Source organism: Motacilla alba, chromosome 4, assembly GCF_015832195.1.
Source record: "Motacilla alba alba isolate MOTALB_02 chromosome 4, Motacilla_alba_V1.0_pri, whole genome shotgun sequence".
NCBI classification, from domain to species: domain Eukaryota; kingdom Metazoa; phylum Chordata; class Aves; order Passeriformes; family Motacillidae; genus Motacilla; species Motacilla alba.
The window spans coordinates 12,189,058-12,213,724 of NC_052019.1; the positions used below are offsets into that span (position 1 = coordinate 12,189,058).

At 45.3% G+C, this 24,667-nt stretch overlaps 2 protein-coding genes across 7 annotated transcripts in view; both read left to right on the forward strand.

Moving 5' to 3' along the window:
- The window catches only part of C4H4orf50 (chromosome 4 C4orf50 homolog), a 71,298-nt gene extending 56,425 nt beyond the window's left edge, over window positions 1–14,873 (forward strand). For 4 of the 5 annotated variants that reach the window (XM_038135869.1, XM_038135865.1, XM_038135864.1 and 1 more), the window contains one exon: window positions 10,595–14,873. The gene's annotated coding sequence lies outside the window, so the exon portion shown is untranslated. The remainder of the gene's footprint in view (window positions 1–10,594) is intronic. The other variant, XM_038135866.1, reaches the window with a different exon arrangement.
- Window positions 14,874–18,216: 3,343 nt separating this feature from the next.
- Window positions 18,217–24,667, forward strand: part of CRMP1 (collapsin response mediator protein 1) — a 50,440-nt gene continuing 43,989 nt past the window's right edge. Inside the window, exon 1 of one of the 2 annotated variants that reach the window (XM_038135584.1) lies at window positions 18,217–19,277. In XM_038135584.1, the coding sequence (XP_037991512.1) occupies window positions 18,906–19,277 (372 nt within the window). In that variant the 5' untranslated portion in view covers window positions 18,217–18,905. Of the gene's footprint in view, window positions 19,278–21,531; window positions 21,933–24,667 lie in introns of those variants that run through there. The other variant, XM_038135585.1, reaches the window with a different exon arrangement.

The window sequence follows — 24,667 nt, forward strand, 5'->3', positions numbered from 1 at the left end:
CCATCTCTCTGCAGACAGACCCAGAAAATCTCTGACAATAAATAACATTCTTGCTCCACAAGTATTTAAGTCAATTGAAGGTGATGAGGCAATCCAGGAAATTGCTGCTCTCATAAATTCCAGTGTCTGTCCTCAAGGCATAGTGCAATCTCTGGTACTTGTCTGCCACTGTTGATCTCCAAGAACCCCTTATAATATTATAGCCTAATGCCTTAACAAAGTGTAGGTGGGAAGGATGCATTTTATGTAAATTTAGTCAGGAAGTCTTTGAAACTAATTGCTTAAAGTGAGTGGGGAAAGCTGATGGAGTGTGATAGACACACAGAATTTTTTCTGCTTTTAGGATAGACGGTGTTGATTAACTGGGCTTAGTATAGCACTGCATATATTAACTAAGCATCCAATTGCTCATGGATGAGCCTGCTCTGTGCATAAACTAAACAGGCCATGCTCTGGATGTTATTACAGATGTGGATTTAGGGAGTTTTGGTGTTACACTTCTGCAGAGAAAACCATTGGTTTTGGTGAACTTGGTATTGAATTGTTGTCCTGGCCTAGTGTCAATACTTTAGTTGTAAAAATGGAATTAGACGGGAAAAAAAAAAAGTGTGAAGTCATATCTGTAGAATTGACCATTTATTCTGAAAAGTCTCAGACTTGGGAGTAATGGGAGGGAAATCCTCCTTCACATATGCTCCTCAGCATCAGTACCCCTGAGAGGTGTCAAAGGCTTGTCTGTCAGTCAGTCTGCTGGTTTATGTGCCAAGTCCTGTTTGGTCTTTCTGGTTTGTGCTTGTTAGATGTGCTGACTTGTCTGTTAGAACAGCCTCTGATCTTTCTTTAGGGCCATTCTGGACACATCTACCATTCTGCAGGCGTGGGAACTCCTTGCTCCTGGTAGATCACCTTGCACTGTAACCGTATTTTCATCTTTATAGAAAGTCAGTGATTTCATTTCCACACTAGCTGGAGGCTAGAGTTACAAGTTAGAGTTATTTGCTTGATCTAGACCTGGGATATCCATGTATTTGATAGCTGAAAAAAACACATCACTGTGCCTGCTGCAGTAGGTCAAATTTGCTGTTCTCAAGGATGTATGAGTGTGTCATGGATCTGTGCATGCTTCCTCTCAGCATGAGAGCTGGGCACTTGCTGTTGTCTTGTGTTCTGTTCCCTGCAAGATACTTCGACCTAGTTTAAATGGAGAAAAGATTTTACAACATCTGAGACTGGATAGACTGTTCCATGCTGTGCCCTCTGGACATACATGTATGAATCCCTGACCAATTCCATGAGCATTTCACTGGGGTGACTGGTAGATGTGTGACAAAATGGAAAAGGTCAAAAGGAAAAGGACTGGTGGATGTGTGACAAAATGGAAAAGGTCAAAGAAAAATGCAGAGCAAGAAGCAGCTGCGAGAATATGTGCTGGAGTGAACTCACAAGATAACAACTAATTTTAAAATATTATATTAAAATACATCTAGTATGAATTAAATCAAAATACCTTATTTCCAGAAACAAAACTTACTTGAATGGATGAGCACTAGTGAATTTAAAAAAAAAAAAATTTAAAAGCCTCGTGAAAAGGATCCAGTGTTTCTGTTTGGAAGCACCCTGTGGTGAACATGTAATGATTACAGGTCTTTGGAAAAGTTGGTCTTTGGAAGACTGTGGTTTCTGTGGCTCTCTCTTAAGGAAAAAAAAAAAAAAAGGTGGATGTGAGCCTTTGATGAGCAGTGCACAAGGTTAGGTAGCAGTCACAGCATATTCTGTCTTACTTATGTGGGGCAGAGAGCCAGATGCATCACTGTTACATAAGCCTGCTGACCTGCATATAGAGCTTTGTGGTAATGGAGTTTCAGAAAAATAAATCCTATTCAATTTAGCTTACACAAGGATAGAAAATCCAGGTATGTTTACAATGGGAAACTCCACAAAACATGTTATTCCCTAAGGGGCTTGGTTTTAAATTTAAATTGGGAGGGCTCACATACTCGGGATACAAAGAGGATAGGAGAGGAGGCAGTTAATATGATGCAAGATCAGTCTGCTGACTAATGCTACAGTCTGTATATTTGGGGAATGGGACCACAAATTGTGTCGTACACCAGCAATAAAAGCCTATTATTCAAGTGGTGCAGCATGAAAAAAGTTCATGCCAATTTGCAGAGGATTTTGATGGATTTGTTTAATTTGACTGTATTCTGATTTGAGATGAAAAACAGTATTTTTTCCATTCTTAGTGAATAAAATAGAATATTGACTGTTGGAAGGGACCCACGACAATCATCTAGTCTGAAGGTAATGATATCTAGAACTAGAGACATCAGGCTCTGGGGTCCCCAGCTTGAGGAATTCTGTCTGGATCCTCTGGCTGCCTAGGGTGCCAAGAATTTACACATTTCCAGGGCTTCCAGGCTCTTGCTTCTTTTCTTTCTGCCTGGTGAGCTAACAGAGAGCTGGCAGCCTTGGAGTTGATGGGCAGAGATACTCTGCTCTGAGTTTCTTGGCATCCTGCCTAATGAGATCTGTAGAGGAGCCAGCAGCTTAAGAGCTCTGCAATCTCTGAGATAATCCTGGAGCAATAACTTTTTTTCTAACTCCCACTCTCTGTCAACTTGTCAGGAATACACTTGAAGAACAGGGAAGAGAACCTGGCAGGAAATTGGGTGTGATTTCTGCAGTGTCATCAAAGTCAAATGTGCCATTAAAAATGTTTCTGACCACTTTTAGTAACCCCACACAGAAATCCTAACGTGTCAGCGTCTGATCCTGGAGGTCCTGCACCCCTTTGCTGCTGACATCGTGGGTACAAAGCTCAATGAGGCAGAATAGAGAACAAAGAAATATTTATGCTATTCCAGTATCTTTGAATTTGGGATGTGGGTCACCTGCAGCTCTTCACACAGCACCAGCCTGCCTGTAGTCAGATGGCCTACAAACCCCAGCTGTCCTGAAGGTATTGCAAGACGTGATTATTCCAGGAAGGCTCTTGACTGACACAGTGGCTAGAATGATAGTGTAGTAGATGGATAGTGGATGAAATATATGTTGGTATCCTGTGTTTTTTCCCTTCTTCCCATGCTTGCTTTAGGATTGACTGTGAGTTCTGTGTCTGAGTAGAGATACTGGTCCAAACAGTGTGCACAGGAGAATTTTCTGGGCACACACCAACCCCAAGCATGTACTCAAAATTCAGTAGATATTGCCAATGTGAGTTATACCATCCTAAAGGTTGCTGTAATTAACAGCTACAGAGTGATGTTTTAGCAGCTGGGGAGCCCTGGAAGGTGAGCATCCTCTTGCTTTCCTTAGACATAGAGCTGGAGGATAAGGGGCCCTGTGGCTCACTGTCATGACTGTGGTCCCTGCAGGGTGAATTAGGACTAATGATGCAATGCAAAATTGCCCAAATGACAGAGAGAATCTGGGCCACTGTGTTCATCTTGTCTGATTTCCAAATTTTTCAGTGCTCAGGGGGACAGCATTATAACAAAGTTCGAATTCCTGCTATGTAGGTCATATGCTGCATGCTGAATCCTCCATCACAGGGATAAAGCTGGACCAGGGAAACTTGATTTGCATCTGTAAATATCAATGGGAGTAGCAGATGTTTAGGGTTTTTTATGGAATAATTTCCAAGGAGTTTAATTAATGATAAAACCATCTCAGCTTTTACTGTTGGTGGTACATTCATATACGTTGCAGTAACTGCAACTTAACTGCAATGTGTTGCAGTTATTAAACTCGGCAGTGTTTGGATTTCTGTGGCTGGGCAAGATTCACTGTTGTTCTGGAGGCTCTGGAAGTGACAAGTGGTGTGTCTGGCTCTGCCATGGAGTGTTCAAAAGTACCATCACCTACCTGATCCTGGAACCACAGCTGTGCATCCTCTGTCTCTGTCTGACAGGGCTGTGCAGGCTAACACATGAATCTGCAGTGAGTTCATCTGGGAACAGAAAGCCTATGATTTGCTCACAGACTTGTAATGATACTGCTTTGATTGTTATTTAAAAAATTAAAATCTTACCTACTCTAGCAGTTATTCTGCATTTTTCAGGACTTTATACAGATCAGGCAAGGAAAACAAAGCAAAACAGCAATGTTCAAATATTTGTCTTCCTGTTTTGCTATGGGGTGCAGAGCATCTAGAAATCCTCTTCTTCAGATGCTGCTTAATCTGCTCTGGGTGCATATACATCATTATTCCCTGCATGGTTGGAGAGGCTGTGAGATAAAAAATGCTTTGTTGAAATGTGAATTCACTTGCCTGTTTTTCTTAGACTGATAGCAGCAAAGCAGACCTGCTGATCAGATACTCCTATGACTGTGCATTTTAGGGGAAGGTATTTCTTTGTTACTGCTGCAGCTCTGTTGTAGCAATTAAAAAAAATGTGTCTAAGGAGGAGGCAATAACTCTGAAAGTGTCTTTGATGACTAAACATTATACTTTAAATATGCAGTGTTGCTGCTGATTTTTCCAGTCTCCTGTGAGTCATAAAATCTTGTCTCATATTGAGTGAGCTATTCTTAATGACCTTGACTTAAAAATAAAAAAAAAGCCTGTGACTTCCCCTAAGTCAAATAATTTAAATTAATGGTTTTCTGTAGGATATTTGCAGTGCTTTTCAGATCATTGAAATTCCTGAAGGACAATGGGCAGGTCTGCATTTGCAGGCATCACTGGTGTCCCCAGGACAAAGCCCCTCTGGACCAAAGGGTGCTGTGCCTTAGCTGAATACGGCCCTCAGTCTTGTGTGCAGCTGTTACCATGCAGATGGGAGTAGAACTGCCTGGGAGGCTCATCTAGGAAGGAGGCAGCATGTTCCAGAGACTGCAGGGCTCAAACAGCCTCCACTTCCAAGGACTTCCAGGGGCCGTATTTTGTCCTGCTCGCAATTTGTGCTTTTCAATCCCAGCAGGTCTTTCATATTATCATGGCTGTACTTGCAAGGTTCGTGGCTGCTACCTATTGCAAATATATCTGTTCCAGTGGTGTTCTACAGCTGCTCTGTGAGCATGATACTGCACATTGCCGGCAGAGAGGAGAGGAGGCAGTTGATATGATGCAAGATCAGTCTGCTGACTGAAGCTACAGTCCATATACTTGGGGAATGGGACCACAAGATGTGTCGTACACATCTTATCATGATGATTTCTATGTTAAGGGTGCCTCCCTGAGAAACTGAAAGGGGAAGGATGTGAAATTAACCAAGTTGAAGACACTTTTATTGGATTTTTTTTGCAGGGGAGGGAGGCTGTGGGACTCTTGTGGGTCAACCTGTCTGTTGCATTTTCAGCACTGGAAGGAACACCGTGTTGTATCTGGGTGCATTACACAGTGAATTATATTAGATGTGAAGTATTAGTTGTGGGTTGTTCCTGCTGTCTGTTACTGCAGGTAATTTCTTGATAATACTCACTCCGTTAACCTCAGCAAAACATGCACATGATGGAGGTTTTCTTCATTTTTGACTTGACAAGATAATCCTTCTGGAATTTGCTTTTTCACTGTATTGGGTTGCATTATTGTTGTGAGATACTTCTCAAAAGCAATGTGCCTGATACACAGAAGGTACCACTCTGACATTGTATTTGGACATGTCATGCTGTTACTGTCTCTGTAGTATGATGTTAACTCATTTACATTAGCCTTTAAATCCTTTATGATTGTCTTAATGGGAGAAATGTAAATAACATTAAGTTCATGTGCATAATTTAACACAAAAAAGCACCTGCATTTAATAAATGCTGTTATGTTTTCAAGGCTAATAAAGGCTTGGAGCTGTCTAAATGAGGCAGTGCCATTATAGGAAAATCAAATCAGCAAAGTAAATGGAGTCCTGTGGAAGTTCCTTTGAATACAAAGGTGTTTGAATTGTTTCTTATTTTAAATTGGAATAAGGCCACTCTTTGATAAGGACTAGCACTGGGTGAAGACTATCTTAAAAAAAAAATCCAGCTGGTTTTTCCTTTTTTTATGTGTGTGTTCCAACAATCTGTGATCAGTCTTCAAGGTTTCCTAGTTTGTTATTTTAAATTGCTGAACTGCCTCATATCAGCACGTTTCACCCTAAGCCTCTTGGCAAGCTAGCTATCCTTGGCTGCATGTTGGAGATTTTGGGTAAGCAATTGATCTCAGAATGTATGTATGCTACTGCTGCCTGCCTGCAAAGTTGTGGAATATTTGATGAGCTGGAGGTTAGACATCAGGGATCTGTAAGCATTTGCATCTCAGAGCTGCAAAGGATTGCAGGGATATTATTCTAGAAGACATTTTTTTAAAGCAAATATGATAGATTGATAGATAGATAGATAGATAGATAGATAGATAGATAGATAGATAGGCCATTAACAGAAGAAATTAACTCCCAGAATGATGTTCAGCACGACAGTGAGTTCAACTGTCCATGAACATTTCTAAGACTCACATTTGCAAGTCCTCCTCACTATGGTTACCCAACCTTAATTAAGACTCCTAAGTTTTTCTTCTCCAAGCAGCGTGAAAATGAGTCTGTCTGTGTGTGACATTTTTATGAAGAGCTCTGTAGCATTAAATAGCAGCACTGCTTGTATTGTTGTATATTGCCCCTATTCTGCTGTTAATGAAAATAATGTATTTTCCATAGAGTTGAGTGAGACAAGGCTCATTTATCATTCATGAATGCATTTTTCCAGAATTACACCATTAGTTTCATAAGAAAGAAACTGACATAAAGCCAGAGAAATTATGTTGAATGAGATCTATATATGTAAAATTTTCTGGTATTTAATCCCTTTATTAAGCACAAGAAGGTAGAAATACATAATATCAGAAGAGAACATAAGAGAACAGAACAGAACAGAAGAGAACATAATTTATTTGTGGTTTTCAGCATTCATGGCTGGTTGTTGGGTTTTTTCCCTTGGATGCAATTCCTTTCCTCTGAGATATAGGCAAGCTCTGTTGGCCATTGGTTATACTTGGGATCGATATGTCTTCATTGAGAGTTTAATGAGATTCACACCTCTTGAGCTGCAAGGGGAATCCATCAAGTAGAAATGCATTTTAGAAGCATTTGTGAATGCTTCTCATTTGTGAATGAGAAGACTACATCGAATACTATCTGATCTTCTTTTTTTTTTTTTAACCAAGCACAGAAATCAAATGTTTTGTAAAGACCATGCTCTTAGTTTTATAGCATTTCTTTACCAAACAGCTGAGGGATCCCATGTGTATTATTGCAAAATGCAGCTTTGCAACATTTCCTTTCTTGTAATCACTTCCTTTTTTTCCAGTTTTCCTATTTGCAAGTAATAAATTTCTTTCTAAATGAAGATGTTTATATTTTAAAGCAAGGTACTATAAAACACATGTTAAACAATTTATGGTAGATAATTTTCTATTAAAGTGTATGCTTGCCATGGACACATTGATTTTCTGTAATTAATAGAAATTATAAAATGACTGGATTCTAATGATGATATAAGTCAGACCAAGTAAAATATCCATCATTACATTATAATATATTAAAGAATAGCACAAGCCTTCTTGCCTGGCATTTTCTCTCATTTGTGCTACTGTAGCTCCTACAGAATGATAGAAACCAGTGGGTGCTTCAGTGGTTCTAAAGAAAGGATAATTTGTGAACCTTGATAAGGGCAGAAGCACAAGCAGAGTGCTTCTTTTATATTTACAGCAGAAACTCTTTTTAGGGGTTGCATAGGATCTTCTTCAAATATTTTTTCACAAATAGCAAAAATATGCATTTCTTTGTTTTATATAAAGAAATTTTATTAATTGCTTGAATTTTGCAGTTTTTTTACTTTAAATAACCTCTAGTGCTACAAATCAATGGAAATGTGGTGTTTCTGGCCCTGCACTTCAGAGCTAAGATACTGACAAGCAACTGCTGACTTGAGATGTTTAATGCTGGGCTACACACTGAGGAAATGTCCCCAGTATGCATTGAATGATATTCTGAAGTCTCACTTGAGCAGTTGGAAGTGCATGATGGTCCACCAGTGAAACCCACTTCAGATATCAGGCATTATTTAAACATGTTTTTACTGTGGTATCACCATGTCTCATGTCTTCTTTCAGATGACCAAAATAAAATAATATCTGGCTTTTACTATCTCTGTCTTCTAAATGGAAGGAACTATTTAACTTCAAATCCTTTGTGTGCATTCATTACAGGTGGGCTCAGTGATCTGAAAAGTGATCTGACCAGAGTAATTATAAAACAATGCAGTAGTGGTTTATGTTCCACACTTCTTAGTTAGATAAATGGTATAAAAAAAAAAAAGAATAAGAGAAGGGTGGAGGATAAATTTTTCAGAAAAATAAAACTGCAAGGAGCACAAGATTTCATGAAGACTTCCAGTGGACAATGAAAGAAAGGGGTGAATAATTCACATAAGAAGGAGCAAGGATAGACAAAGAGGATGAAAAAAATGTGAAAGAGAAAGTGAAGAGTCTGAGAGAAGAGACAGAATAATTGGCAGCTAATGTTTCAAGAAAAATATAATAAAAATTGAAGGAAATATTATGCAAATAATGATTTTACATTTGTAAATTTTCTTAGTCTAGCAGTGCATGTTTGACAAATATTCTTTAACCCCAATTTGGGAAAATTAGAGAACTTAGTTTAAATTTATAATGATGGATAACGAAAGTAATGATCACTAAAGTGCGAAAAAAAGTAAGTTCATTGAATTAATAAAGTTTGAATCAGATTTCTATTATTCTGGCCACACCAGTTTTCAGTGATAGTTTTTTCAAGCATAGTTTTCCATGACAACTATCCCTGATACTTTATGGACATTCTTCCTTTTGAAAAAGTCAATAAATTGACAACTGGTAACAGTGGGTAGCTCTCTGCAACCAGCTGAGGAACTAAAATTGCAACCTCTCTGTCTTCTAAACTAAAGGTAAATTTTAGGAGAACCTAGAGATTGCCCTCCTGATCCTCCCCAGAGCCTATGCACAGCAATAGGATCACAGAAAAGAGACTTCATGTATGACTGGAAGAGACAGGGATGTGTTTCAGACTATCCCAAAATACAAGACCAGCTCTGCTTGTACCAAGTCATACTTCTCTTTGTAATGTTAATTAGGAATGAAAAAGTACCTGATGTCCTGAAAAATCCTTGGAAGGTGTGGATAGCAAAGGCTGAAAGTGAGTTCTGTTGAGTGTTGTTTTGATTGCTCTTAGGCTACAAAGACATTAATCAAAAAGAAGGTGATCTATGGAGACTCTAGTAGTGTTTCTTTTCTTTGCCTGGAGATAAGAATGAACTGCAATGGATTTTATTTGTTTGCAGTACAGCCTGGACTTTCCTAAATGATGCAAAGAGAAGGAATTCCAAAACCAATTTTGTTTGGATGCACCTACGTCAGATGCAGAATTAATGTATAATGTCTTAGAAAGGCTGCAGAAAGCTTCTGGTGTTGTTTTGAATGAAAAGCAAGTCTGAACATTTACCAGTTTCTGATCCAAGATGGAGAGCTGAACTGGGGAGTATGCAAGGGCTCTAAATGCCTCACATCACTAGGAATCCTTGATGTCCTCGTGCCCAGCTGACACTCTCCTGGATCAGTGACTGACTCTTGCATATCTCACTGGTTTCATGTCCTACAATAATCAATCTAGCTGCTTCTCCAAAAACAACATCCTCCCCTTTATTACTTTGCCTTGCTCTGCAGGATTTTTCTTCAGTTCTGTTCTTCATGCTTGGAAAAATCTTTCCATCCTGGAGTATAAGCCATAAAGGCTCTCTTCTTTCCTGTTTTAATTTTTCTCTTTTGAGGGGCATGTTGGTGACTGGGATGCATTTTAGTATTGACAGTTAATTGCTGGCACCAGCCATTTAGTATAATAATAATTGCAATATAATATTTTTAACAAAATTCTCTGTGCTATAATTTCCTGTACTCTGGATGTACTAAGATGTGTGTTTCTCCAGTACATATCAAGTTTTAGCCAGAGTTAAGTTTACAGGCACTGCATCACCGGTGATTTTTAACAGTAATAATGACAGCCTCACTGGAAATTGTAAAGGCTGATAAAATGTTTTGCAGGCTTTGAAATTTAATATCTGAGGAAGGATGCAAATGTTGAGTATTTCTCTGAGAATAGTCATAGAAATAGGAATTGCTTGGAAAGTTGGATTTGTAATGGCTGTCATCCTGGAGTTGAACTTTATCCACAAGGTTTCTGTAGATCCCTGCCAAGTGGGTTATGGAAAGGTGTTGGGAAGATGGTAGGGAATGTTTATTTCCATACTGATGAATGGAAGTTTGTCTTGTGTACAAGAAGGACTGGCAAAAGGGAAAAGCATGGAATGTGCTTTTCACGTAAATCAGTAAATCATGGGAGAATGTCTCAACATGTTTTGGACAGTTCAGTTTCTACAATGTGCTGCCAATATGCTGTGTTTGTATGGAAGCACCTGGGCACACTGCTTCCCAAATGCTTTATTTTGACCTTGGATGAATAACACACAATTCCTTAAATTGTGAAAAATTGTGAAAATACTTACTCTATGCTTTTCTCTTTTTTTTTTTTTTTTTTCTTCTTTTTTTTTTCTCCTCCTTCCTCTTGTCCAGGGAAGAATGTATCAGTCACACAGAAGAAGCAGTAGAGCTCTGAAGGATGGATGAAATGTGGTTTGGCCTGAAGGTGACTGCAGCTGCTCCGTTATGGGAAGAAGTGAGAAGTTGCCCCAAGTTGCAATCTGCACCATTTTAGCCACCTGCTGCAGTGGAAGCTGGCCACGCACACCAACCCAATGTTTGAGATTTGAGTTCTGTTTTCTTTTCTTGGGATCTCAGTATTTGCATTTTAAAGCAATTACCAAGTTAAGCCCAATCTCCATCTTCATGGGTCTGCTTTAGTGGATATGCAGTATCTTCAGCCTTGTGTGGCTTTGAGCATTCCTGAAAGAGCCTTTGATCTGAGTTGGGATGTTTAGTATATCTGAGGATGTGATACTTGAGGGTACAAACTGTTTAGCAAATGAGACAGAATGGCATTTTTACAAGGGTAAGTCAGAATTGGGAATGATCTTCGTGTGTGCTGAGAGGCACTTGGAACATCAAAGTGCTCTGCCCTAATACTCTGAGTATTTCAACCACATGAATAGGCCACACTGAATTTAACTTTCAGATAAAGCACTTGCAGGCACACATGCTTCTCCTGAAAGAGGCCCTTTTGTGCACTCTGGTTGGCAGCAGCATGTATGACACAAACACATTTTGCAACCGTGCTGCACAATACAGATTACACACCACAAACCCCCACTAATCACCTCTGAGAACCCTTTGGGAAGGCAGGGAGATGTGAGTGCAGGCACCAGACCTGTACCTAAGGAGTCCTGGGGGTGCCTCCATCCGTTCTGTAACTATAGGCACAGAGCTCTATTGAGTCAGTGGCAATACTCTGCTGACCTGAATGGCAGCAGCTGCTCTCAAACTCTTACATTGTGATGCACTTTCAGTTTTGATAACTGTTATATGTCTTGCATTTCCCTTTTTCTTTTTTAACATTGAGCTAACTGCTAGGATGTGGTGTCTTTACAATGTGTAGTTGCCCAGTAATTACAGATATCCTTTGAAAGGAAGCAGAAGAAGAATAAACCATGGAATCCCAAATCAGATTAATGTAATGTGCATTTCTAGATTACAATTAGTAACAGGATGACATGTTGTCATGGTAACATGTGAAGCTTAACTACAAGTTCCTAAAATAAAGCAATGACATATGTGTAGGTTTCTATCCATTTGCATACTCTGCACATGAAAGCATACATAATTTCTACAACACTCAGGCAATTAAACTCTACTTCTTTCTTATGAATTAAGTATTGAACTAAAATATCAAGCCTCTTTCCTAGTATTTATGCAAAATCTCCCACTATAAATTATAAATGTTTATAATGAAGCCATCCATTTTGTAACATCTTAAGCTTTCTGCCTTTTGGTTTCATTTTAGAACAATTAGTGTAAGGAATACAGAGCACTCTTCAGTCTTTGTGGTTTGTACCACATTGATCTTGAAATTCTACCACTTCCTCAAACAAAAATTGTCCAGCAAATATTGGAAAAGTCTGCTTATTAATTACATTGATAGACCAGTGGATGTGTTTCATGTGGCTGCGGACTGGGAAGTAAAACCCCAACTTTACCTCAAATCACTGGAAGAAAGCAGTAAACTTTTCATGTGAGATTGCTAGCTAAGACAGAGAGCCTAGTTATTATTTTCTAGTTGCCTTACGGTGAAAAATGTTGTCTACTTGTTAGAGAGTCTGAGTTTCTTTCACTAAGCAGAAGTTAACTTGTTTAATGTGCTGTCTATGGTAGAGTTACCAGGACATGCTTTACATGTATTGTTATTTCATGGTAAACCTTCAGAGAATGAAAAATTGGGCTCTTTGTTCTGATTGCTTTATATGCACAACATTGTTTTGGCCAAATTCTTTAGTCAAAATTAAGATGCTGCTAAATTCTGTGAGTAAATGCAATCTCCTTCTGTCACCCTAATTAGACAGGATGGGCAATGTTACATGGAAAATATGGTTTCTTTGGCAGTTCACTTATTTATGTATACTTTACTGTATAGACCATTGGAGGATATTGAAAATACAGATTACAGGTTGCTCCTTAAGCGACCTTTAAATCCCAAATTCTGTTCTTCACACCACTATGGTTGGCAAACGCTGCAAGTACAATGATTGACTCTGGCGTGATAATCACGTTATATTCAGAATAATGCAGTTGCTGGGAAATGTGTCACATACACAGCAGAGTTCCCAGGATAAGCCGCCTGCTAAAGCATGGCTGATGTTTGTCCTTGTGGCCTTTTGAAAAGTGGAAACTCTGATTTTTGTGTTTCATAAATCTACCTGTATTTCTCACTTGCAGATGAAGGTTTTTAATGTTTGAATTTACTGTGGTTATGGGGTGGAGGGAGGGACATGTGCATGCTGGGTTTTGCCACTAATCCTTTGGAAATCCTTCAGTGCCTTAAGGAGGCAGAGGGGTAACAGGCCCTAGGATTACAGAAACTTGCTCAAAATTCTTTCCTGCTTTAGAAGAATTCCTTTAAAATATATTGTGCCTTTGGCTCTAAATATATTTGCATTAGAAATCAGTAGCCATGGGATTATGGACAGGAATTTATGCCCCTGTAGAAATGTTAGGAAAGAGAGTATACTATTTATTGTATAGGATATCATCTAAAACATAGCTAACTTAAATTCTACCACTGGGATCTATACTAGGAAAGCTGCAAGTTGCAGTTAAATGCAAAAAAAAAAAAGAAGAGGAGAAAGTTTAAATATACTGGATTAAATGATTGTATCATTGAAGTGACTGGCAAATTTCCATGGGCTTTCTTGGGACCAAGATGTCATGGTTGCTTCTACTTGGCTTAAGAAATTCTCAGATGTGGTAGATATGTGGGTATCATGTTCTCTTTAATGTTGTAGGAGAGGAAAAGAGAGATTACTAGTTTTGGACACCTGCCTTGATTTTGAGTTGCTGGGATCTGTGGTAAAAATCTCTGTTTACTATTGTTTCTCTTTTATTCATTGCTTTGGGAATATGAATATGCAAATGTAAATTCCAATGTGAGAGGTTCCTACGCAGTGTGCACTAACTGATGCCAAACAACTACATTTCTCTGCTCTCTGAACTGTGGTCTTTTTCAAAAAGAGGGAAAATGTAACTAACAGATGAAAGCCACTCCAGTGCCAAAAAAGCCTGCATGAGGCAATTCATGTATCACTCACTGGTGGTCCTAAGCAGCTCTTTGGAAAAGCTGAATAAGCTTTTAACTCATGAGTGAATTTTATCTTCTAGGAATTAAGAATAATTTGTTGGTACAGAGCTAAATTTTAAAAAAAGAAAAAAATAGAAAAAAAAAGGCTAAAAATCCGACTGGTTGTGGTCTTCTGTTTTGCTCCCTGTGATGACAAGCAAGTTTTAAAGAATTTGTAAATAGTTAAAAGAAAATCATTACATGGCTTGCAGTATGTAAGACAAGGCCCAGCATGAAACAGATTTTATAGCTTATAAATAACTTTACACTTCTGTCTTTTGTTTGGAACCTGGAAAAGGAAACCATGTAAATTAAATAAGGAGTGAAGACTTACTGCACATATTTTTTGACTGAAACAAAAATATTTCCCCACCTCCTGAGGTATTTATGACTAATCTGGGATGAATACTGTACAGAGATCTTGCCTTTCGAGCTCTGGTGCTGTACAACTGTTTAACACTTTTGCACAGCCAACAGAGGAGTGCTAACCAGAAGTCATGAAGAGCAGTTGTTAGGGCCACAAATTTGGATCCATTTGAAGAGGTACCAAAGAATGCACAAAAAAGCTGGGATTTATGTTGTGATACTTATTAAGCAGGTGTAGCAGTTAGACAGGGAGGGAGGGGTGTTTGTAAATAAATGCAAAAAGTTTAAATTCTGACCCATGACCACCCTGTCAATGGGTGTCGCACTAGTTCTGGCTATGTGAGAAGCTTCAATAGTATAAAAGAGGCCACTCATATTTTAACTGTTTCATTAAAACCTTCTGGATAACTCTTCAGCAAAGACTTTCACTCTAAGACATTTGCCATTGATATGAACTGTACATATGTATTAATATTCAGTGTAACTAGGAGGATACAGAATTGTAATGAAGTCACAAAGTCTACTTGATGATCACAGATTTGTAACTCTCACAAATTATGTAAGATATGTTGACATTTTATCTTGTTAACAAGATGTATTTTTCTATGTTAGCTAAATGTATAATTTGTATAATTTTGTATATTAAATGTATGCATATTTTAAATTAAAAAACATTATAATTTTATTATTTTAACTTTAAAATGGTGACAGAGCTTCTGAAATACAGTTTTATATACAATTGTATCCATGGATAGCAACCCAGGAAGTCTCAGTTTTGAGGAAGGGGTCACCTGATCTTTTAACAGGGTAAGGAAATTGTTAAACCCAAGCTCTTGCTCCTTTTGGTGGAGGAGCTGCCATTCAGCTTCTGCTGAGTTAGTGGAATTAATATGAGTTGGCAGAATACTGTGGGCTGTATCACTGCTCATGGGTAACCTGAGCCATCCCCAGCTCGTAGCTGTGTCTTGGATTCACAGTTCCTATATGTCAGGAGACAGTTGAAATCACCAATCCAATCCATGGGGGGAGGAGGACACTGCTGGCAGAGATACAGCAGTCCCACAGAGCACACAGGGAGACTGACTCAGTGACTTGGCAACTCCAATCACTCCTCTGGAAGAAGGAGAACTCGTGTCTCTCACATGCATTCCCTTTGGACTGTTCGTGCCTTTTTTTGGTCCGATGAGTCTGTTATAAAATGCACAATAGCAAAAAATAGGTGCAAAATGTACACTGGACATTCTCTAAGGCCCTGCACCAAAGGAAGTCCTGTTCTAGCTCAAGATGTTCACACTGTTGGAAGAAGAGCTCAGCTACAAACAAAGCCAAGGTATGTGACACCCTTCTTGTTGCTTGTATCCAGCAAGATGTTGTAGGTTTTGTAGTGTGAAGCAAGTATGTCTCTAGGTTTGCTGCTATCACTCATCTAGTCTATTTGGAATAAAGGTCCTCTAGGAAGATGCAGTTTCGATCAAATTCAGTCCTCTTTTCATCAAGCAATGTCAAAACAGGATGAGAGGCACTGTCTGCAAGAGAATATACCAAAGCAATATATTTCTGCAAAGCTGCATACTTGCCTTTAGGCAAACTCACAGGATGCCAGGGCATCAGGATGCATCTGAGTCTGCTTCTATAGCACCTAAAACTGCAATTTGATCTCTTAACAAAGGAACAGTATGCATCTGGTGACTGAGAATAGTTTTCAGAAAGCTAAGGGCTATGAGATGAAGAAAACCCAAAACATTTAAAAGCAAAGACAGACTCTGGTATTATTTTATGCTTATTTCTAACTAGAAAGTTTAGTGCTGTTTTCTAAAGCATTGATTTGATATGTTCTCTGAGTCTTGTGATCTCCTTATGTATCAGAATTAATATGAATCTCCTGACTTAATACTTAAAAATAGCATTTTTAAATTTTTTTTTTAAACCCTGAGTGCTCTGGAAACCTGAATGGTGCTATCTAAGTGTAAACAGAGTCCATCTTTCTTAGCTTTATGGATGATAAGTAAAAGATGCTCTTCATTTAGCAGATGTACGCGCTATGCAGCATATTGGACCTACTATGGGACCTTCAGAATTTTTTATTCTGGAAATTCAAAATATCTCTTGATTGCAAGGAAATAACTCATAAAATGAATATTTTTCAAATACTTGCAAAGACAGGCAAGTCACATGTCACAGTCCATGTACCACCTGTATATTTCACTAACTGACAAGGTTTGGTGTCCTGCATAGGAAAAAATTGACTTTTTTTTTCCCCAACATGATCAATAAATCTCAATGTTACCATCAGGAACACAAAAATCAATATTTGCCCATGCAAGAGAAGACTTTAAGGAAGCAATGTCCTACAAGCTATACTTATTTTTTTTTCACATGCACCAGTGAAGCCTCTGTATGATATTAACGTGTTAATGTGGAAATACGGTTTATTAAGTGAGCTGTAGAATCCTGGGCAATATATGCTCAGAAATGTCAGTTCACCAAAACCAGTGTGCTGATAGCCAATAATAAAATAAATTTTTACTATCTTACTCACTCCCCTCATGTGAACAATGCCTATAGTGTTGAATGCACACACAGCATTTAAGACAGCAGGTCCCACTGGATTATAAATGCAGAAAAGAAAGATGTTTTCCTTGGATGTATTTTGGCATTGCTCAGGTATGTCACATCACTGCTTTTTCACATGGTTTGGGTCCATGGGTAGTTGTTAATGAGAAATATGGTCATCTGGACTCATTTCGGATGAAATCCCAGGGACCTCTCTCTTTAACCTCCCACTTTTCCTGATTTGCAATTAGTAACTTGCAATTTTTCTCATGCTGGGACCACCAGGTATGCCTGTGGACCAAAGACAAGAGTGCAGTGTGGTTGGGCTTGTATTCAAACATCACTTTGTACATGAGCAGTAAACAGGCCTTGTGATGGATCCACTGCTTCGAACTTGCTTAGTCGCGTAATCCATCTCAGACTAGTTTGTTACAATATATTATTTCAGAGCAACAGAAAATGTCCCTTCTGTAACTACTGGCGTAGTCAAAGCCTGTGACAGTTGCAGAGGTTGTCTACAGGTGCAGGAGAGGAGTGTCCAAGGACTTGTGAGTTCGGTGGATGATCTCAGGCACCAGATGATTGTAAGGCAGGGCTGTAAGGATGGACTCTCTGAAGCGAGCAGTGCGGAGAGCTGAGGGCACACTCTCCACTCCTCCTGCCCTTGCTTTTGGCAGCTTGGATCCCTCACAGTGAAACGAAGCCCTTCCTGGTTTGTCTCTTTCTGCCGAGGCCAAGTCAGGCAAGCACCATGAGGGCCCGGGAGCCTCCCGGGGTGCTGAAGGGACAGCTCCGGGGGGCGAGCCGCGTTCCAGCCGCTCCGAGGGGGCTCCGCGGGGACACGCTCGGCTCCCCGCCCTCCTCGGGGCTCGGCGGACACTCAGGGGCCGTGGGCCGCACACCCAGGCCCGCGGAGCCGGCGCCCCGTGCCCGGTGGCGGGGCCGGCGGCTCAGGCGGCGCTCGGCGCGATCACTTCCGTGTCAGGGCCGGCGCCCCCCGCCTGCAGCCCCCGCCTGCAGCCCCCTGCCTGCAGCCCCCAGCCTGTAACCCCCACCTGCAGCCCCCAGCCTGCAGCCCCCAGCCTGCAGCCCCCAGCCCCCGCCTGCAGCCCCCGCCTGCAGCCCCCTGCCTGCAGCCCCCCGCCTGCAGCCCCCAGCCTGCAGCCCGCTGCCCCCGCGGCGTGCGAAGGGGTCGGGCGCCCTCCAGGCCGCCGCAGCGGGGGAGCAGCAGCCGGGGGCGGCGGGGCGGAGCAGAGCCGCCACCACCCCCGCGGGCACCAGCTGCTGCGGCAGGGGCAGCGCCGGCCCCCCTGCCCTGAGGCTGGTTCTGCTTCCCCCCACACTCCGGCTACCCCTCGCTCTTCTCCCCGCCGCTCCCCCTGCGGCCGCTGGCCCGTCCCCGCCCGTACCGGGGGCTGCCGCGGCCGCGCCCCCCGCCCCGCCCGGGCACCGCCGCAGCCTCTCCCGCGGAGGGGGGCGGGGGCAATGCGAGTGAGCAAAGTGGGAGAAACTCCCTCCGGCTCGCCCGGGGGAGCTGGGGAGGTTCGGAGCTTTTCTCTTTTTTTCTCTCTTTTTATTTTCGCCGCCCTTTTATTCCAGCCCCGAAGCCTCGCAGCAGCGGGTGACCGGCGCCCGCCCACCCACAGGGCAGGACCCCACTGGCCCCGGCCGCGTGTGCATGCGGCGGGCTCCCTCCCTGCCTCCTCCCCCTGCCTCCCGCCCCCCGGATCATTCTATACCGGGGGAGCTGTGCACTGCGGTCCCTGCTCGGGGAATCGCTGCTGCTCTTCCCATTCGTCAGGGGCTTTCCAATCACCTGCCTCTGCCACCCTCTCCGCTCCGCTCTTTGTACTTTATTTTCACGTGCTCTTTACTAACACGGCTATTTTTAAATCCCGCTCGGATTTATTTCTCTCTCTTTCTTTCTTTCTCTCTTATTTTCCTTTTTTATTATTTTTTTCTCTTTTAAAATTTTTTTCGGGGGGGTGGGTGGGGGAGGGAGGTTAACGTTTGCAGGTCCCTAACGTTTGCAGGAAAGATCCCACCAGCCAACCCAGCTCCGCCACTGCTGCATCCATCCATTCATTTTTATGGTCACTAACAGCCTATCCCGGTAGTGGAAGGTGCAGAGAAGTGGGAGGCAGGGAGAGAGATAGAGAGAGAGAGATCCGGACAGCGAGAATGGCCGAGAGAAAGAGGAACTGGAATAAAGAAGATGACCTGCCTGTGTATCTAGCTAGGCCGGGCACGACAGCTCAGACACCGCGACAGAAATACGGGGGAATGTTCGCCTCCGTGGAGGGGGCCTATGAGAACAAAACCATCGACTTCGATGCCTACAGCGTGGGGAAGAAGGGGTCCCGGACCCCGCGGAGCGGCAGCCGGCACGACATGCTGGACGGAGGGGACAACTACAGCGAGACCGCCAGCGACATCAGCGAGATCTCCGGCTCCGTCATCAGCTCCCCGGGAGACCGGGAGGACAAGACCCCGGGCGTAGAGATCAAATACCCCATGGGGAAGGAGCTGCTGCAGGGCCAGGACAATGGACAGGTGAGCGGGGCCCGGGCTGGGGAGGTGGGAGCCGCCGCCCCCGCTCGCTGGGCGAGCCGAGCCGAGATTGCTGTACCGAGCGGAGCCGTGCCGTGCCGCAGAGCCCCGCTCGCCGGTGCCGGGGACTGGGGGCCGCCTTCGCGGGGGAGTTTCGGCACGGCCGGTCGGGGAGGCACGGCCCCCTCCTCCCGGGCACGCTGATGCTCTGAGAAGAGCCCGGCTGGCCCCCGAACTACTTCACCTGGCAGAGCTTAGCGGGGGCGGGAGGGGGCGACCCCAGAAATCGTTTTCCTTTGTAAATGATGGCGATGAGTTTTCTCCGTTTCCTTTCCTGCCCGTGCCGGGGGGCTGGAAGGCAGCTCGGGTCCCTCAGCGCCTCCCGGCCGCCCCCGGAACAAAGCCGGGCCCGCTGCACTCCCGAACTCGCTGGGGAAACTCCGCGGAGCTTGTCCCAGGCACACCTCCAGGATCTGCCCCGACCCCCCGCCCTGTCTCTGCCCCTGCTCCCCCCGGCTCCCGCTGCGCTGCATTGTCTCCCCGGCAGGGAGCGCGGAAGGCGGGAGGATCGGCCGAAGCCTCTGCCCCGGGTTCCCCTTCCCTGGTCTGCCGCCTGGACTCATATTGGTGGCTCAAGGAAGAAGTGAGCCGGTGGACTGGCCGGCCCCTGACGGCTGTACATCTCCATCTTCGCCCTGTCGGTGGCATGCAGGCTGGAGGCAGACCCGGGGGGATGGCTCTCATGGGATCCCGGGCTGTCATTGATTTCCCCTTAGAAAGAAATGCGGCCTTGCAGTGATGCTTCTGCATGGATACACCCTGATCCTGAGTACCCAGCCTGGAGCCTCTGAGGCTTGTCTGCACTCTGCTCTTTCCACAGGCGGAACTGAGAGTTTCCACTCTCTTCACCCCTCTTCAATTTGAGTATGACTGGGGTGCTGGTTTGCTCTGGCCAGGGGATTGTGTGCAGGTGCCACCTGGCCTCCCGTGCAGCCCAGTGGGTGTCTGCTGTGGTGGGACACTGCAGCAACCAGGCAGGGCTTGGTGGGACACTGTTCCTGGGATGCTGCTGCTTTCTCTGCAATGACCCCAGGGCTGCCTTCAGAGGCTGCCAGCTGCAGTGCAGTCTTCTCTTTTCTAGCTCACCTGAACTCCTGAGTTTTTCTGATCAGGACCCTGGGGCAGTGGGAGGGCACAGCACAGCCCATTTTCTAGCACATCCATGGTCCTGTATCCCCATTTTTCCTGCTTCCTAGTTCAGCCTGGGACTCAGGATAGTGAGCACAGACTAAACACTACCTCTCTGGATCCCACTGTGCTTGCAAAGTTGACCAAAGCGAGGTGAGGATGAGGTTAGGGGTAAAGCAGGCAAGATTTGGCCACTGGCTTAGGAAGGTGCACTGTAAGCAGCAGATACGTGTGACCCCTGTGCAGTGACATCCAGAGTTTTTTACAAATTTCAAACAATGATTTCTGGGAAGATGTGTGGGGGATGTGGCCTGGGTGCTCAATGGCTTTTATCTATGCGTGTGTCACAGGGGTGTCTGTGCTAAGAGCCCCAGAGCGTGTGTCCTTGGCGGGATTAACTTGGGCACAGCTTTGCAGTGCCTTTTACCCTCAAGCACCATGGGTGGAGGGAGGCATCTGTGAGACAGAGAAAAGACAGAAGCCGCTTTACCTCTCCAGCAGCTGCTGATATAGCATCTGTCTGGCCTGCCCTGCTTGCGTTATCCCCCATGAGTTCCACGGGCACAGGACAGAGCAGGTGTGTGACAATGGGGCGGTGACAAGGAGGGCAGAGCATGACAGTGCTGTTGGGGTCAGAGATGTTGGTGAGGACAGAGTAGGCAGTGGCACCTGAGTCAGTGCCATCAGGGACAGAGCACGCAGGGCCATCGGGGGCAGTGCAAGGCAATGCCATCAGGATCAGTGGTATGGGGGCAGCGCAGGGCAGTGCCATCAGCGTCAGTGCTGTGGGCACAGTGCCGTGGGGACAGCGCAGAGCACTGCCGTCAGGCTTCATGCCGTGGGGACGGGGCAGGCAGTGCCACTGCCATGTGTAGCACAGCAGGACCCACCGCCGGGGGTTATATCCCCCGTCCCCACCCTGCGGCAACCCACGCGTGGGATCCTGCCGGTGACCTCAGCGTGCGAGCGGGGCGGCGGCGGAGCTGACGGGGCGGCGTTTCCCAGCGCCGGTGCGGGAGGGAGGGAGGCTCCGGCTGGATTGATGGGCTGTGAAGGGGGGCCAGGCGGAGGGGTGGGGGACAGGAGGGAAGGAAACGCTTCCTGGGTTGCGCTGAGCGAATCCTGCTCCGACCTGCAGCCGGGAGGGCGCTGCTGCCGCCGGCAGAGGCAGCGCTCGCCGACCCCCCCGGGAGCCGCGTCCCTGTTTGATTGCAGCCGGAAAAAAAAAGGTGCCGGGTTTGCCGGGCTCCCCTTCCTCTGGGCGACGGAACTTCGCCCCCATTCCACCGCTGTGCCGGGTCGCCCCCGCCCCGCCCCATCACCCGACCGGGCTTCGCATTATTATTCGTCTCGGCACCGCCGGTGTTGTTCCGCTGGGCTCGGCTCGCTCCTCGGGTTCGCTGCGTGCTCCCGGCGCTAGGGAGAGCCGACATGTCTTACCAGGGCAAGAAGAGCATCCCGCACATAACGGTAAGCGGCCCCGGGCGCAGCGGGCGCTGCCCGCGCTCCTTTGTTCGCGGGGCGGGGAAGGGCGTGCGGCGGGAGCGCCGCGGCCGCGCAGTGCCTGGGGCCGCGGGCAGCCCCCGGACGGCGGGGCCGAGGCTCCCCGGAGCGGCGGGGTGCGGGCGCCGCCGCCCGTCCTCCTCCCGCTGGAGCTCTGGGCGAGGACTGATTTAATTTTATTTTAGAATGTCATTATTATATTTTTATTTTATTTCTTTATTGTATTCTGCCTCCCCTCGCTCGCCCGCCGCCCAGCCGGGGCTCAGCGCTGTGTGCTCGCTCCAGCCCGGGGCGGGGAGGGGAGGGAGGGCCGGCGGGGGGCTCGTCCCGGCGCTGCCGGGGCCGGGGGTACCGCCCTCCCGAGGAGCCGGGCCCGGGGAGGCTCGGCCGCCGGGCGAGGCAGAACAAAAGAGGGAGGGGACCACCGCAGCACAACGTGCCCCTGCCACCGCCCCCCGCAGCGGGCAGGGGCAGCGCAGCCTCGGCGGGGCAGGGGCGGTGGGCCGGGGGGAGGCACACGGTGCGGAGAAATGGGAGGTGGGCGAGCGTGGGCGTGGGGGGAAGCGTGGAAAATCAAAGAGCGCCATGATGCCAGCACCAACACCTCTGCGCGCTATTAATACATCAGGCGTGGTGGGAATCAGAAGTCAAAGAGTTAATCATAACCATCCTCTTCCTATCGGTGCCTGTCTCCCGCTAGATGCTTTTGTACCCGAGCAGAGAGAACTACAATAGGGTGTGCTTTCCATGCTAGAAAGAAAGGACTTGGGTTCTTTCATAGAGCATATGCTTTCCCTTAATACACACGATCGGGGGATATAGGGGCTGAGATAAAGAACAGGCAGAGCTGGTGGATAGGGGTGTGGTGGGGGAAATCGCACCCGGTGCTTGCTCACACGGCAGAGGTTTTCCCCAGCATCGGTGTTGGTCTCCAGGTTGTTGCTTTCCTCTTGGGGGACTGGATCAGTGGATGATGGGGTCACTGTTGCTGATGAGCGGGGAAGCGGGGTGAGCTCCCAGATTGCTTGGGTTCGTGGAGCTTTCCCTGCAAAGCTGGCACGGTGTGATGCGGGGCAAGTTTCGGTGTCTGAAGGAGCGGACTGCCGGGTGGGTGTGGCACCTTCCTGAGCAAACCGGGCGCTTGTCGGCAATAGTGGAGCCAGTGTTACAAAGCTCGTAAGCTCCTCTCGGTTTTCTCCTTGTAGAATAAAAGCATCCTTCAGTCAAAATATTTGATCGGGGGGGGGGAAACAACATCCTTCTAAAAGCTGAGTTTCATGATACCAAAGTGCCGCATTTATGCAGGTTTCCACTATCAACAGGCAGCAGTGGATGGCGGCCAGGGCTGAACCTGGATGCTGCAGTGGCTTTTTGGGTGATGGCTCCTCTTGCCTCGTTCCTCAGTGCGTTGTGTGACTTAACACTTACTCAGGGCATGTCTGGGTTGGGGGAGACCCAGGTTACCCTCTGGGTGAGTGTCGGGTGCTTTGTGCGTGGCTTAATCTTCATTTGAAGCTGAAGTGTAACAGGGTCACACCCATAGCTACTATTCTACTCCAGTTTGGAGTAGAATGAAACTGGAAGAATTAAGAGTCTTTGCCTTAGAATCAACAGTTCCTTTTAATTTCATCCTCTCACAATTTTTTTTTTGTCTGTGCTGTGGAGAGGATTGCTGTGAAAAAGAAAGCCCAAACCTCAGCCTTTTCTCTTTGAAATGGGATGTGCTGAAGCTTCTATAAATGAATATTCATTAACATTACTGTTGAGTTTTGTGACCAAATCAAAGGCATAAATTAACATTAGTGAAGTTGGCAGGCATCAGGGCTGGACTGGTTTTGGGTTTTTTTATACTTCTGGCCCTTCTCCTCCAGCAGAAGCAAATCAGGCACTTTGTGTCAAACCTTGTACACACTGCCTGTCCCACAAGAATCCACAGGGTCTATCTGTGCATATCTTCGAAATTCCCATTCCAGTGTGGTAAATTAGATGTTTCAGCCAGCCACTAAGGAAATACATTGTAGCTTCAAGTCTTCTGGGCTCTAAGGAAATGTGATAGCTCTGTAGAAGTATGCAATGACAGTGATGATGAAATAATATAAAAATGTCATTTGTTACTGTTCATAACATTTCCCTCACTCACACTCCTGCTTTTTTGAGCTACACTGGATCCTGGATTCACTGGAGAAGTGAGAAACTAATTTCTGATGGTGTCCTGGGTGCTGATACTTTGGTGTGGATTTTCCAGTATCAAGTGTTACTTGAATGGGGCCAGGAGCCATCCTGAGCACACAACATCAAAATCCAGCAACAACATACAGCCACAGGCACTGCAGTCAGCAGTCAGTTCTTGGCCGAAACTTCCCTCTGGGATCAGGTCTGCGGTGTCAGGATCTGGGAAGGAAGAGGCAGCAGCTGGTTTCACCTCTGGTTGGTGTGGAAGCAAATATCACTCTTGGGAAGACAACCGTGTGGTATCCTGTCTGGGTTACTCTCTTGGTGCACGTGGCCATAACTTCCTTCTTGTGCTTAGTCTGATGGTGCCTTGCCTCCTGACTCCTTCAGACAGCAGGGCCTGACTGATAGCCCCTGCACCTCTTTTACCCAAAGCAGCATTATTCCTGCTTTCCCTTCTCACCCTGCTTGTGGTAAAGACACTCTTGCACACAGCCCTCTTTGGCACTGGGCATCTCCCTGCTCTCATT